The sequence below is a fragment of the Neophocaena asiaeorientalis genome, unplaced genomic scaffold (assembly GCF_003031525.2).
Source record: "Neophocaena asiaeorientalis asiaeorientalis breed wild unplaced genomic scaffold, Neophocaena_asiaeorientalis_V1.1 scaffold515, whole genome shotgun sequence".
Lineage (NCBI taxonomy): Eukaryota > Metazoa > Chordata > Mammalia > Artiodactyla > Phocoenidae > Neophocaena > Neophocaena asiaeorientalis.
The window spans coordinates 3,001,560-3,015,982 of record NW_020175829.1 but is presented as its reverse complement, the minus strand read 5'-3'; the positions used below and the strand labels follow the sequence as shown (position 1 = coordinate 3,015,982).

The window sequence follows — 14,423 nt, the reverse complement described above, 5'->3', positions numbered from 1 at the left end:
TTTTTTTGGCGGTACGCGGGCCTCTCCCGTTGCGGAGCGCAGGCTCAGCGGCCATGGCCCATGGGCCCAGCTGCTCCGCAGCATGTGGGATCTTCCTGGACCGGGGCACAAACCCGCGTCCCCTGCATTGGCAGGTGGACTCTCAACCACTGCACCACCAGGGAAGCCCCAACAAACGGTTTTCAGTTCTGAATTTCCTTTAGTGTGCTTCCAATCATATCTATATTTTTGCAAATCACAGGATTTCTACAACTTTGCTTTCTGCTTTCCCCCCAATCATTCCCAAAGCTGTTTGTTTGCGTTTTGTTTAAAACGAAATGATTTAGCACATAACCATTATTTCTGTAACCATACCATTGGATAATTAGAGCTTTCTAAATTTGGAGGAACATGAATGAGATTGCCGTGAACACCTTCATATATAGGACTTCCTTTGTTTGGATGTGTTCATTAGGGAATATCACGCAGTACAACACAGCCAAGGGAAAATGTTCACGATATGGTGTGGGGAGACCGAGGGCAACCAGGAACACTGAGGCCCACAGGAGAGGAATTAACGTCAAAGGCTTCGCCCAACCTCTTTTCTTTCCCCTCCCTGGGCCTGCTGTCTTATTTACTCAACTTTGCACAGCTCATTTTCACTAGAGGCAGTTTCTCACCTAACCTGCCTCATTTCCTTTTCTTCCCACTCTTGGTTGGACTCTGGGCAGCCATGAAAACTCTCCCTGCTGGACCAGACCTCCTTCCTGCTCCCCTCCTAAGGGTTGGCTTGTACCAACCGCAAGGCTCTCCTGTCAGGGTTTAGCCTTATTTAGATCCTGGCCACATCTCTGGGGTGGGCCTGTGTAGCCTTTTACATTCACTCATTGCAACTTGCTTCAGGGCTGGCACAGGGATGAATGGGATACTTGTGAAATGAACTAAGGAATTTTCTGATATCTTCAAAATACATTGGAAGTATATTTCTGTAATGGGTAGTTTTTTAAATCAACGTTGTTAATTTTACTATTCAAATCTTTATATCTTTGTTTTTGAATTTTATTTATTTTTTCATACAGCAGGTTCTTATTAGTTATCTATTTTATACATATTAGTGTATATATGTCAATCCCAATCTCCCAATTCATCCCACCACCACCACCCCGCCCCGCCACTTTCCCCCCCCCCCCCCCCCCCCCCGCCACTTTCCCCCCTTGGTGTCCATATGTTTGTTCTCTATATCTGTGTCTCAATTTCTGCCCTGCAAACTGGTCCATCTGTACCATTTTTCTAGGTTCCACATATATGTGTTAATATACGATAAGTAATGGGTATTTTTTAAGAAAACTGAAGTATAGCTGATTTACAATGCTGTGCTAGTTTCTGGTATATGGCAAAGTGATTCAGTTATACATATATATACATATTCTTATTTATTTATCTATCTATCTATTTATTTATTTATGGCTGCATTGGATCTTCGTTGTGGTGCGCGGGCTTCTCATTGCAGGGCTCAGTAACTGTGGTGCGTGGGCTTAGTTGCTCTGTGGCATGGGGGATCTTCCCGGACCAGGGATCGAACCCGTGTCCCCTGAATTGCCAAGTGGATTCTTAACCACTACGCCACAAGCGAAGCCTGTTTTTCATATTCTTTTCCATTATGGTTCATTACAGTATATTGAGTACAGCTCCATGTGCTATACAGTAGGACCTTGTTATTTTATCTATTTTATATATAGTAGTTTATATCTGCTAATCCCAAACGTAATGAACATTTTAGTGGACGTTAGTTGGTCCACGTTTATTTATTGATGCCAGACTATTATCTTGCTTTCGTGGAGGAAAAACCCCGAGTTTCACATTCTGAAATCAGGACAGACTGAATTCAATTGCTTTCTGATCTTCAAAGGAAGAGAAAATTTGTCTCATCTAAGCAGTGAGTATAGGTGTGTGGTCTGTGTGTGTCCTCCTTAATTTGGGAAGATGGCATCCTGCAAGCAGGGCTTTTCTTACTCACAAACAAGTGGAGGACTTACTTGCAGTTTTGAGCCCATAGGAATCCCTGGGCCCAAAGTGGGCTTCCAACTCCCTCCCTCCCCACAACCAACAAGGGTCATCCTATTGCTTGTTCCTGTTGAAATGCAAATATATTCAGGTCAAAATGGAAGCCTTTGTGTCTTATCACTCATCTGATAAACCTCGCTAGGAAGTGAGTCCCTGGGCCAGGGTAAATGATGACAGAATGAAAGTGAGCCCTGGGAGGCAACCTGGAGTTCGTCTAAGGCCATGGTTGATGGACACGGCTGTATATCCCAAACACTGTGTGAGCTTCTTAGAAACTGGTTCCCAGAGGCCCACCCCAGACCTACTGGGATGGTCCTATATGTCACAGACTAGGTATGCCCATGCTGGGAGCCGCACCGAAGGGTCATTACATCTGGGTTTGATGCTAAGGGATCCAGGGCAAGTTACTTTCCCCCCTCTGTGGCTCCTTTTCCTCACCTGAAAATGGAATAAAACTACCTACGCTTGTAGGGTTGGACAGAGGATTAAATAAGGTTAAATGAGATAATCTGAATACTCAGCCTGACTCACCCTTTCATTTCTCAGATGAGAACACCAAGCTCCAGAAAGGTTCAAGGACTAATCTAAAGTTACCCAGCTGCTTTCTGGTAGTGTCCATACCTGAATTCAGGTTTCCTCCACATTGCTGATGGAGAAGCAGGAGGAGAGGAAGATGTTTCCAACAGGCAGTGCTGAATGGGGAAGGGGGAGCTGACAGTTGCTGGCTCTGGAGGACACAGGCCGTGGATGGACAAAGTGGAAGAGGGACACAGAAGGGCAGCGGGGGAGAACTGAACAGGAATGCTCCCTCACTCACAACTGGTCCAACTAGCTTATCTTGGAGAGTAGGGAGCCAGACCCCACACAGGGAGGAAGACTATCACCCATAACCAGCCAGATTGTAAAAAGCATCTTTTTTTCCATCTTTCTATCTTTTCATCTATCAGTCATTCACCTGGAGTCCTGGTAGTGAATAAGGAAAACAAAGTCCTGCTCTCAAGGAGCTCACATTCTAGTGGGTGACAGACAGTAAACAAATGTACGCCCTAACATCCTATCATCATATGGTCTGGGAGGTAATTTGCTTTAAAAGTAGATCAGTATAAAGATAAGTTGTCTCTATACCCATAGAATTTAAAACATGTTAATCAGGAATTAACAGGCCAGAGGTGATTACTTAGGGCTTTAACTATCATTTTAGAAATCTACATGAGAAGGTTTGTTAATGAACATGGAGATCAGTTTTCATTGGTGATATGAGCGCTTGATATGCAGTTGACTAGAATGTTCTGCCCTTAGCACGATGGATGGACAAGCATCCTCCAAGCCCCGCAACCTGGTGAAATGGTACCCTGGGTCCAGATTCCAGACTCTAGAGCCCACTGGTCCTGGACTCTGCTGCCTGCCCAGCCCCAAGTCTGGTGGTCCTGCTGTCAGCATGTCATGTCCATGGCCCTTTCAGGCAAGGGCAGAGAGATGGACTTCCCTGGAGTCAAGAACGGGCTGTAGGACTGTTTTTGTGACCATTTGCACATTTGGTAGGATTTGCTGCCATTTAATACATCCCCTGGGGGTGAGGTGGTGGGTGAAGGCCCGCCCCCCCCCAACTTTCCACTTCTAACTTCCAGAGACAAAAATGATCTGACATTTGCTGAATGGCCAAAGTGACTCAGGTCACATAAAATATAAACATATATAATGATATGGGCTCTAAAAAAAAATAAGCAGGGCAAAGGGAAATGGATGGAGTGCAGGTTGGTTAGAAAAGATGACTGAATCAAAGATTCCTTCATCTCAAAAATCTTTAAACAATAAGTGAGGTCTTTATCTTCATGGGCACAGATGTAGAATCTCCTCATTTTATATCTCAAACAACTGAGGCACAGTTATGCTGAGTGGTCTTCCTGAGGTCACACAGCTGGCCGGTAAGAGATCCAGGATTAAAGAACTTCAGGTCTGAGCTCCCGGAAGGAATGGGGAACTTCTTTGTCTAAGCAAACACAGCCCTAAGGGGAGGGGCTTAGGTTGGTTAATTCTGGGCAGATGTTTTAATTTTAGCTCATCAAGGAAGAGGACCAACCCAGAGCACTGGGTGACAGCAGCAGCTGCCCAGGATGAGCAGGGAACAGCAGGTGGGAACAATCGGGGGTTTATTTTCTCATCCTTTCTGAGGTCATATCTAAAACTGGGCATGTGTAAGGGTGGGGAGGAAGAAGGAGGCCAGTGGCCAGAGAAATCCTGGAGCAGGTTGCTAGAAGAATCCCCGTGAGACAGGCGTGCTGGGCTGAGGGATTCTGTGCAGAGTTGGTGGCCAGTGGGGACAGCCTCGGTTTCATCACTTACAAGGTGGGAGCTCCTTGCCCTGAGCTCCATGGAGGAGGGGTAAGAATGGCTCTGGGCCATATGGAGATAGGAAGTGTGAGCCGGGGAGTTCCCAGCAGGAAGTCGCTGCCTGGATGCAGAAGGACACGCAGGCTGGAACTCAGAACCAAAATGAACCAGAGCATGTGCTGCCTCTAGAGATCTTCCTTGACTTACTATGAGTTACATCCCTCCAAACCCATCATAAGTTGAATGTATCATAAGTCAGAAATGCATTTAATAACCCTACCGAACATCATAGCTTAGCCTAGCGTCCTTTAAATGTGCTCAGAACACATACATTAGCCTGCGGTTGAACAAAATCATCTAACGCAAAGCCTATTTCATAATAAAGTGTTAAATATCTCATGTAATTTACTGAATGCTGCATAGAAAGTGAAAAACAGAATGGTTGTATATATGTTCCTTCAAGTCTCAGCTCAGATGTCATTCCTTCTAAGGAACCCTTTCTTCTGCTTTCAGAACACCATGTCCTTTCCCCACAATAACCCTGACCACACTGTGTTGTGTCTGATGTTCACTTGTCCTTGAGCTCCATGAAAGTAATGACCACAAAGTAATGACCACGAATGGCTTATTCACGGTTGTATCACAGGCACTCCAAAAAAAGTTGTTGTGTAAATAAATGAACAATATTAAAAATCATATTGAGATGGAGTAGACATACTTTTCTTATTCTTCCTGCTAAATACAGCTAAAAGTCCTGGACGTTATAAAACAAACCTAAGAAGACTCTGGAAGATAAAGAAAAAAGGCAGAGCAGCTGGGGACGTGGGGAATGGTGGCTTCCTGAATTTTCTTTTTGCCGCATACATCTGAGACTTGGAACTGACGAAGCTGGCAAAAGGAAATACCAACAGGTACAGATTTCAATAACACCCCAACCAGAGCCTGCTCTCTCTACCCAAAGGACCAGGATAGAGGCAGCCTAGCAAGACAGAAAACGTTTAGACAACAACCTCGCTTCTCCAACCAAATACTGGAAAAAAGTGCAACCCAACGGCCAGCCACACCAGCAAAGGCCGAGTGGAGAACCTAGACTTCCATCCTCATGAACCTGTAATGAGGGGCCTCAACATCACCATTGGGGTGGTGTCAGGGAAGGCTAAGTAGGAAGCTGGGATTTTCATCCCTGCTGGCCAGTAATGAGTTTGTCCCTCCATGGTATTGGTTATCTTGAGGGGAGCCTGGACTCCCACCGCTGTGCAGCAGGAATGAGGACACCCTTTCTTGGCTGTCAATGGAGGCTGAGTGGTAACCTGGACATCTATCTCCACCTGGCAATAATGGGGTAGTGCACCCCTTCCCCTCCCAGAGAGATGTCTGAGAATGCCAACCAAAACCAAAGGCTTAAATAAGATCAGAAGTCTCAGAACATAATATGAAAATGACTGCTTTCAACTGAATATCATTTATCATCCAAATAACCAGGAAGAGCTCAAACAGAATGAGAAAAAACAATTGAGATGCCAACATTGACATGACAGAGATGTTAACATTATCTGATAAAGCTTTTAAAGCTGTCATAATAATGCTTCAATGAGCAATTATGAACACACTTGAAACTCGAACACACAGAAATACAGAACACATCATGAAAAAATAGAAAGCCTCAGCAAAGAAATAAAAGACATAAAGAAGGACCAAACTGAAATTTTAGAACTGAAAAATCCAATAACCAAAATAAAAAGCCTAGTGATTGGGCTCAACGGCAGAATGAAGGAGAGAGTGAAAAGAATCAGTAAATTGAAGACAGAACAATAGACACCATCCAATCTGAAAAATAAAGAGAACATAGACTAAAAAAAAAAGTTAACAGAGCATCAGGGACCTGTGGGACTCTAACAAAAGACCTAATACTTATATCACTGGAGCCCAAGCAGGAGAAGAGAAAGTATTCAAATAAATAATGGTTGAAATTTGAAATAATGGCTCACAAATTTGGCAAGAGATACAAACCTACAGATTCGAGAAGCTGAGTGAATCCCAAATGTGATAACCCAAAGAAATCCGCACCAAGACAAAGAAAAAAGTCTTGAGAGCAGCCAGAAGCAACACTTCACCTATAGGGAAAAACAGCTTGCTATATTCCCCCCTCTAAAAATGTTGCACCTGTTTTTAGAATTCCCACAACAGTCTCTGAGAAGTAATTTCACCCTCACCCACTCCAGTTAACACTGAGTTTTTATCAGTCTTTAAAATCTTGGCTTTTCTGCATAATAAAAGAAAATTACGTATCACCATTGCAATTCTAAAAACAGGTGCAACATTTTTAGAGGGGGGGAATCTAACAATCTAACTGTTTTTCCCTATAGGTGAAGTGTTGCCTCTGGTGGCTTTCAAGATTTTTTTCTTTGTCTTGGTGTGGATTTCTTTGGCTTATCATGTTTGGGATTCATTCAACTTCTTGAACTTGAGGGGCTCCTAGATGGTTTCTAGATGGGGGCTGGTCTCCAGAAAAACTAACCATGTGATTAGAGGGTTGGAACTTTCAGCCTATCCCACCCTCACCTCAGGGAGGGGAGAGAGGCTGGAGACTGAGTTCAACCAGCAGCGGCCAATGATTTAATCAATCACGTCTACATAATGAAACCTCCATAAATCTGGAGAGCTTCCCGATTGGTGAACGCATCCACATGCCAGCAGGCTGGTGTACCCCCCAACTCCAGGATGACACAGGCTCCTGTGCTTGGGAGTCTTCTGGACCTCACCCTATGTGCACTTCGTTTTATTATACTTGGAAGATATTGTGTTTTTTACAAATTGACCATTTGTGGCAACCCTGGGTCTAGCACGTCTATCAGCGTCATTTTCCCAACAGTATTTGCTCACTCCCTGTCTCTTTGTCACATTTTGGTAATTCTCACAATATTTCAAATGTTTCCATTACTATTATATCTGTTGTGGTGATCTGTAAATGAAACCAAACAGGACCCTGTGGGGCTTCTGGGATGGAAGCCCTTCTTTGTTTGTAGGGAACAGCCTCGAGCCACCATGAGGCCTCCCTAAGTCCCAAAGGGCAGATTCAAACAGTTGCCAGTCAGGGAAGGGAGGGGATGCTGAGACTAGGGAGGAGCAGCCAGGAAACAAGAGTGAAGCCTTGGGGCAGGGTCCTGGTTCCGCCTCAAGGGAGACACATAACAATATCTTTGAGCTCTTCTGCAGAACTAAAACCCCCAACAAATGGAAGATGTGAACCTATTTGATGAAGCATTCTTCATTCCAGAGAGGAGGTCACAGTTTGATAACCTTGAATCTCATAACCCCAGATAACCTGAGATAACCCCAGAATCTCATCAGGAGACCACCTTAGGCCAGATCAAAGGAATGCAGGCCTTTCGCACACCCTGATCTTTATCAGCAACCCCACCCTTGAACCATTGCTATGGAACTCACCAGATCCTCCTGGGTTGGGACACACAGTTTTGAGGGCATGAGCCCACTGTGTCCCCCTTTGCCTGGCAAAGCAATAAAGCTATTCTTTGCTACTTCACCCAAAACTCTGTCTCTGAGATTCAACTTGGCACTGGTGCACAGAGGCCAAGTTTCGGCATCATTACCAGAAAGAGCAAGCGATTAGAGGTTGGCACTGGGAATGGGGGAAACAGGGCTGGAGATTAAGTTCTATAAAAACTTTCGAACAACAAGATTTGATAAACTTCCAGGTTGGTGACTGCACGGAAGTACCAGGAGGGTGGCATACCTGGATGGGGCACAAAGCTCTGTGCTCCTTCTTCCGTTACCTTGCCCTATGCATGCATCTCTTCTGTCTGGCTGTTCCTGAGTTGTAACCTCTTATAATAAATCGGTAAACACAAGGAAATGTTTCCCTGAGTTCTGTGAGCCATTCTGGCAAGTTATCAAACCCAAGGAGGGGGTAGAGAGAACTCCAATGTACAGCCAGTTGGTCAGACGTATAGGTGATAACTTGACTTGTGTTTGGTGTCTGAAGGGTGGGCACTCTTGTGGGAAATGAGTCCTTAACCTGTGGGATCTGATGCTGTCTCCAGGTAGGTCGTGTCAGAACTGAGTGAAATTTTAGAACATCCAGTTGGTGTCTACTGGGAATTAGAGAATTGCTGGGTATGGGGAAAAAAACCCTCCAATATTTGGTGGCCAAAAGTCAAGAATTGAGCGTGGAGGAAAAAAAAACCCGAGCTTTTCCTTACAAAAAGTGTGAGCAGTGGCTGTCCTGCTTCATTTTTCAGGCACAGAAAAGTGCTGCTCAATAAGTACATACAATTTTAATTTCAAATTTTCCTGCCTCTTTATGAAACGATTTAGGGTAGCTTATAAAAGACAAAATTAGGGCTTCCCTGGTGGCGCAGTGGTTGAGAGTCCGCCTGCCGATGCAGGGAACACAGGTTCATGCCCCAGTCTGGGAGGATCCCACATGCCGCGGAGCGGCTGGGCCCGTGAGCCATGGCCGCTGAGCCTGCGAGTCCGGAGCCGGTGCTCCGCAACGGGAGAGGCCACAACAGTGAGAGGCCCGTGTACCGCAAAAAAAAAGACAAAATTAATAAAATAGGAATGCAAGAGTGCAAACCAGGATGAGGAGAAGCAAAGCAAATACCTGGACCATGGAGATGTAACACCGACATAGGCACTCTGCCTCTTGACCTCACAGCAGGGAAGCAAATGTGAGGAATTACTAATTTTTATCATATGAAGTGAAGAGACAAAGCAGCTCCCCAGAGCAGGTCCTGGAACTCGCTGCAGATCAGGTGGTGGGCTCTACAGAGAGGAAAGGTGCACTCTGATGGGAAACGTCCTGTCCTCACTCGTGCTTTCACAGTAAATGCAAGCCAAGAGTGTAACATTAAAGGTCAAGTCCACACTGTGGTTGACAAATGTGGCTTTCAAGTGTTATAACTTTCATAGCATTTAGATTATATGGTAAGTTATGTCCCCCCAGTATAATCATTTTCACCGGGATTTTGAGAGGAGTTGGCTGTTGAACAGCTCAAGAGGCTACTTTTTTAGTTTGGGGCCTGGAATCAGAGTGTCCTAGTAAGTGATCATTAAGGACAGATTCTAGAAACTGGGCAAGGAGTTGGCAGTGCTAAAGTTCTAGTATGAAAAAATCACACCCTATAACCAACATTCTTGTCAGGATGTATTCTATTCTGCTTCCACGGGGAGAAGAGGCCATAGGGTACCTACATACAAAAACAGTTGGGGTTTTCCTCTAACAGCTGAGCCAGATATCAGGGGAGCCCTCCTATGTGACCCAGAGGAAAGCAGCAGAGATGAAACAGAAGGCTTTAGCCCGAAACAGAGTAGGTGGTGCTAGCTAAATCACCATGGCCCTAGTGATGCAGCTCTGGCAGGTAAGTTCTCTCTCCATCACTTAAGGAAGTGACTTCCTGTACGTTATCTGGTAACATCAGCTTGAGAGCTGGAGAACATCTGCTAGCAACAGCATGGCTAAAGTGAGGATTGAGGATGCACCTTGCCAATTTCTGAGTCCTGGCCCAGCTGCCATGCTCTGCAACACATCCCCATGCTTTGCTGCTCCAGCAGCAGCAAACTGAACGTAAGAGGGATACTACGGCAGGCTGGTGCCTGGGACAGGTGGGACTCCTCTGAAGCTGACTTTGTCACAGCCATGCCAAACCTTCCTGAGACTGCTTGCTGGTGGTCTGGGACACTTCTACCCAACTGGCCTTCCTTCCTTACTCCTCCATGGGGCTCAGGCTTGCACTGCAGCCAGACTGTACCTCCCTCCCCATTTTCTCTCATAACCCACATTTCCTCTAACAAAAATCCGTGCATGTTTAATCCCAACTTGTCCTCTGCTTCTCAGAGGATCTGAGCTAATACACAAGGCAATTTCTGTTTTAATCATGCTTGATGTTTAACCTTTCCGACAACAGAAACACAGCAGGTCCATGTTTCTCATGGACAGACCCACCTGATTTGTGGCGTTTTGTTTTTAAGCCGGGTTTTTGCCACAGGAGAATACTCATTCTTCCATTCCTGTGGCGGAGGGATAAGCAGCTGATTCATCTCAAATAGTATCAAGCTTTTAAAATGTAAAATAAAAAGGTTACAGGCTATGACACAGCCTTGCTTTAACATTGAGGGGCTTTTATAAACGTCTAGTTTAGTCCACACCTGGGCGCAGTTTGCAGGATGAGAAGGCAAGCAAGCTGCAGAGTCTTAATCTTGTTTTGGCAGCGTCCTAGTCCCGTGACACCCATCCCAGGAGCTTGCCCACAGAAGAGAACTAATGTTTGTTGAAAGAAGGGAGGAGATGCCAGTTATGGGTTGTATGGTTCCTTTCAGAGCGTAAGTCAGGTTACTAATTAGAATATCTGATAAGCAGACATCCATAAGAGTTCCAGATACTCAGCAGGGAGATGGATACTGGAGTACCGACAGGGTTCCTGTAAGCTCAGTAATGTTCATGAAGAAGAAATATAAGTTAGAGAGTCTGGGTATGCAGAGAATGTACCCACTGGGGCCAATAAACGAAAGGAGGACACAGGATCAGTTGAAAATTGATATCCCATATGTCTCTGCATTGTCGTAGAAAAAACCCTCCTCCATCTCAAAGTCCAGAGAATGCTGACTCCATCCTCTAGCAAAGAGGGCCTCCATGGTGACGGAGTGTACGTGAAATAAAAGAAGGCAAAGGCCATTTGTCTTCACTCATGTCAAATGGCAAAACAGGCTTCTATTCTTTTCATGAGTCAGCTGCTGAAGCTCCACCCCAAAGCCCTACCTTCTAGCCCTTTTTATGATATGAGGTGCAAAGTCTCTGTGTCTCCATTTTGGGAACAGATGCATAATTTTCTTCCAATAGCTATCTTTTTTTGGTCACTGGAAATGTGTTGGGCTTTCCTTCAACAGACCAGGAAGGTCAAGAGATATGTTCCAGAGACCTCTTTGTGGTGCCTTAATGCAGAGCTCACGTAGATACTTGCAAATGTAAGGTAAGAACCCTCTCAGGACTGATAAGGGGCCCGGAGAGGCTCCTTTTTTTTTTTTTTTTAAGCATTATTATTATTATTATTATTTAAAACATTTATTGTTTTGTATACATTATTTTATTTTATTTTAAATTTATTTATTTTATTTATTTTTGGCTGTGTTGGGTTTTTGTTGCTGCGCTTGGGCTTTCTCTAGTTGCGGTGAGCGGGGGCTACTCTTCGTTGCATTGCATGGGCTTCTCATTGCGGTGGCTACTCTTGTTGCAGAGCACGGGCTCTAGGCATGTGGGCTTCAGTAGTTGTGGCACACAGGCTCAGTAGTTGTGGCTTGCAGGCTCTAGAGTGCAGGCTCAATAGCTGTGGCGCACGGGCTTAGCTGTTCCACGGCACGTGGGATCTTCCCAGACCAGGGCTCGAACTCATGTCCCCTGCATTGGCAGGCTGATTCTTAGCCACTGCGCCACCAGGGAAGCCCCCGGAGAGGCTCTTACAGCCTATCCCTCCCTGTTTCATTACTGCTTCCTCATGCTGTTAGCCAGCAAGCTAAGTCATGGACACAATTAAATTCCTTCACTGGTTTCATTGCCCTAGTAACTCCAGCTAGCAACTATATTCCCCTACATTTTCTTTTTAAAAGAGATGAGTAGATGTATAAAATAAATAAGCTACAAGGACATATTGTATAACACGTGGAATATAGCCAATATCTTATGATAACTATAAATGGAGCATAACCTTTAAAAATTGTAAATCACTATGTTGTACATTTGAACATATATAATATTGTACTTCAACTATACCTCAAAAAAAGTCAGGTAAAAAAAGAACTTCAATGCCTTACCTTGTCTAACAAATTAAATATAAATATCCATACGTAGACTGAAAAGCCTTCACAGTTCCTAGGCAAACCTGATTTTCCCATACCACGATAGTTAAATATAATTATAATATTTAGTATATGTGTTTAATACTAATATTGACTATATATTTAACTACATAATACATGTATACATTGCTATAAAAATATCTAGCTGTAAATACAATCTAGCTATAAAAATTGGGAACAATTTCCATTGTAATTATTTAACATTTAACTTACGATTGTCCCTTCTCAGCAATCACCATGTATCCCCAGGAATGTTTTCAAATTGAGAAACGAATCTACAAACTGCTTTCAAAGTAATAACATTTTTATGATACTACGTGTAATAGTCAATGAGGAGGAAATAATGTTTTGCCTCATTAAAAAATAAAGAATAAATGAAAGATATGAGTAGAGCCTACAACTTCATAAGCCAGAATTTTTTCTTTTGGGTTTTTGCTTTTTGGGGGAAATGACAGTTTGGCTTGTTTTCTCTGACTTTTGAGTGGTCCTGTGGGGCTCAGAGAACCTCTTGCTGGAGGCCCATTTCAACATACCTCCGATCTGTAGGGTACAGCTCCACAGTGACCACATCAAGAGAGTTCCAGGCCGAGATGGTCAACCCATTGTACAGACACAGCATGCCTATCATCATGGATTCGCTGGTGCCAAACCAAAGGAAGAAACAGCTGATCCCCGAAAGCACCATAGAGCCACCTGCCAACGAAGCAGACACGGCTGGGACGTTTCCTGTCATCTTAGTAGAGCAAAGACCCTCGGGGTCTTTGAGATCTCACAGCAAAACTGAATCCCAAGAGGAAGCCACAGCCTGGGTTCATAAAGCTCAGGTACAAGTGTGTTTACTTGTATATAAGGTTTGCGTCTCTAACTACCTTCTGAACACAGCAAGCATGAAATACACATCATCAATCACTCAGCTATGTAAGTAGAAAAATAGACATTAGTCACACATAATTAGTTTTTCAGTCTGTTAACTCACAGAAGCTGTTCAAATGAGATGTAATTAGACATATTTTACTAAAATTTAGTCCTAATGAAAGGTCTTAAGGGATTTCTCCTCATCTCTGTGGGACGCAAATCCTAGCGGGGTAGGGAGTATAGCAGGAGACAGGCTCCCTCTAGATTGCAAGGGCAGCTCTTGTATCTTACATGAAACCAAGCACATACCTAGCATCGTTAAGCGCCCGATTCTGTCCATTAGGAGAGCAGACACGATGTTCCCTGGCAACACTGCCAATGTCCCCAGGAAGTTGACAAAATAAATCCAGTAGGCACCATAGTCATCTTCAAAGGTAATGTAGCATCCTGTCTTGTTGTGCAAAAATGTGCAGTTTTGAAATTCGCAGTTAATGAATTTATATGGTTCAAAATCTGTGGACACAAAGAACGACAACTTATACTGGTGCGTGAGAGTTGCGCACCGAAAGCCTGCCGAGAATTCAGAAAAAAATCATGGTATTGTAGGCTCCTTGAGGGCTTCAGGGCCTGACCAAAGCACAGGATCTAGTATAGGACCCCACATTACGAAGTAGCTGAAGGAAGGAATACTTCTGTTGAATAAAGGAATAAACTAAAGAGTCCAGTTGTCCTCTGATTTCTTACAGTCGGTCATTGCTAATTACATGATTGCTTACTCCTTTATGATGTTACTTTCTTCTAATTATCATGTTACATAAAGACTATCATTAGAGTACTAAGGCTTCCATACTACAATTACAAAAACAATTTGTTTCAAAATGTGTATGAATCGGCCTTACTACTGCCATTTTATAGGGCTCTGAGGCAGCGAGAACAAACAGGACCTTCCTTGGGTCCTTGAGGCTGAATTTATAAGAGAAGGCTCAAGTGGAGGAACCCACCGAGGAACCCGAGTCAGCCTCGTTGGAAGGTCACCAGCATTCGCTGCTGATTTTTATTTTCTTGAACTTGGATTTAGCCAAAAGGGGCTGCAGATGACGCTGGGCTCTGCTAAAAGGCAGTGAGAATCAAAACGGTTGCTGTCCTCGCTGAACAAGACGTGCCTAAAAAGCTGGTCTTCTGAGGCTGAATGGGTTGGAAGACAGCGAGAGCACGGTTTAAACAAACCCCGAGACCCCTGACTCCACTCTCACTTGGAGCTAGGCAGAGCTGGCTCCTGTCTGATCACCAAGAAGGCAGGACTGGCAACAGGGTGGAGCTGA

At 44.3% G+C, this 14,423-nt stretch overlaps 1 protein-coding gene across 2 annotated transcripts in view; it reads right to left on the bottom strand.

The window, feature by feature from the left end:
- SV2C (synaptic vesicle glycoprotein 2C) overlaps positions 1-14,423 on the bottom strand; it is a 171,348-nt gene that overhangs the window by 5,446 nt on the left and 151,479 nt on the right. For both annotated transcript variants that reach the window (XM_024732792.1, XM_024732791.1), the window contains exons 10-11: positions 13,411-13,614; positions 12,780-12,939 (exon numbers count right to left, since the gene is read on the bottom strand). In XM_024732792.1, coding sequence (XP_024588560.1) covers positions 12,780-12,939; positions 13,411-13,614 — 364 coding nt within the window. The remainder of the gene's footprint in view (positions 1-12,779; positions 12,940-13,410; positions 13,615-14,423) is intronic.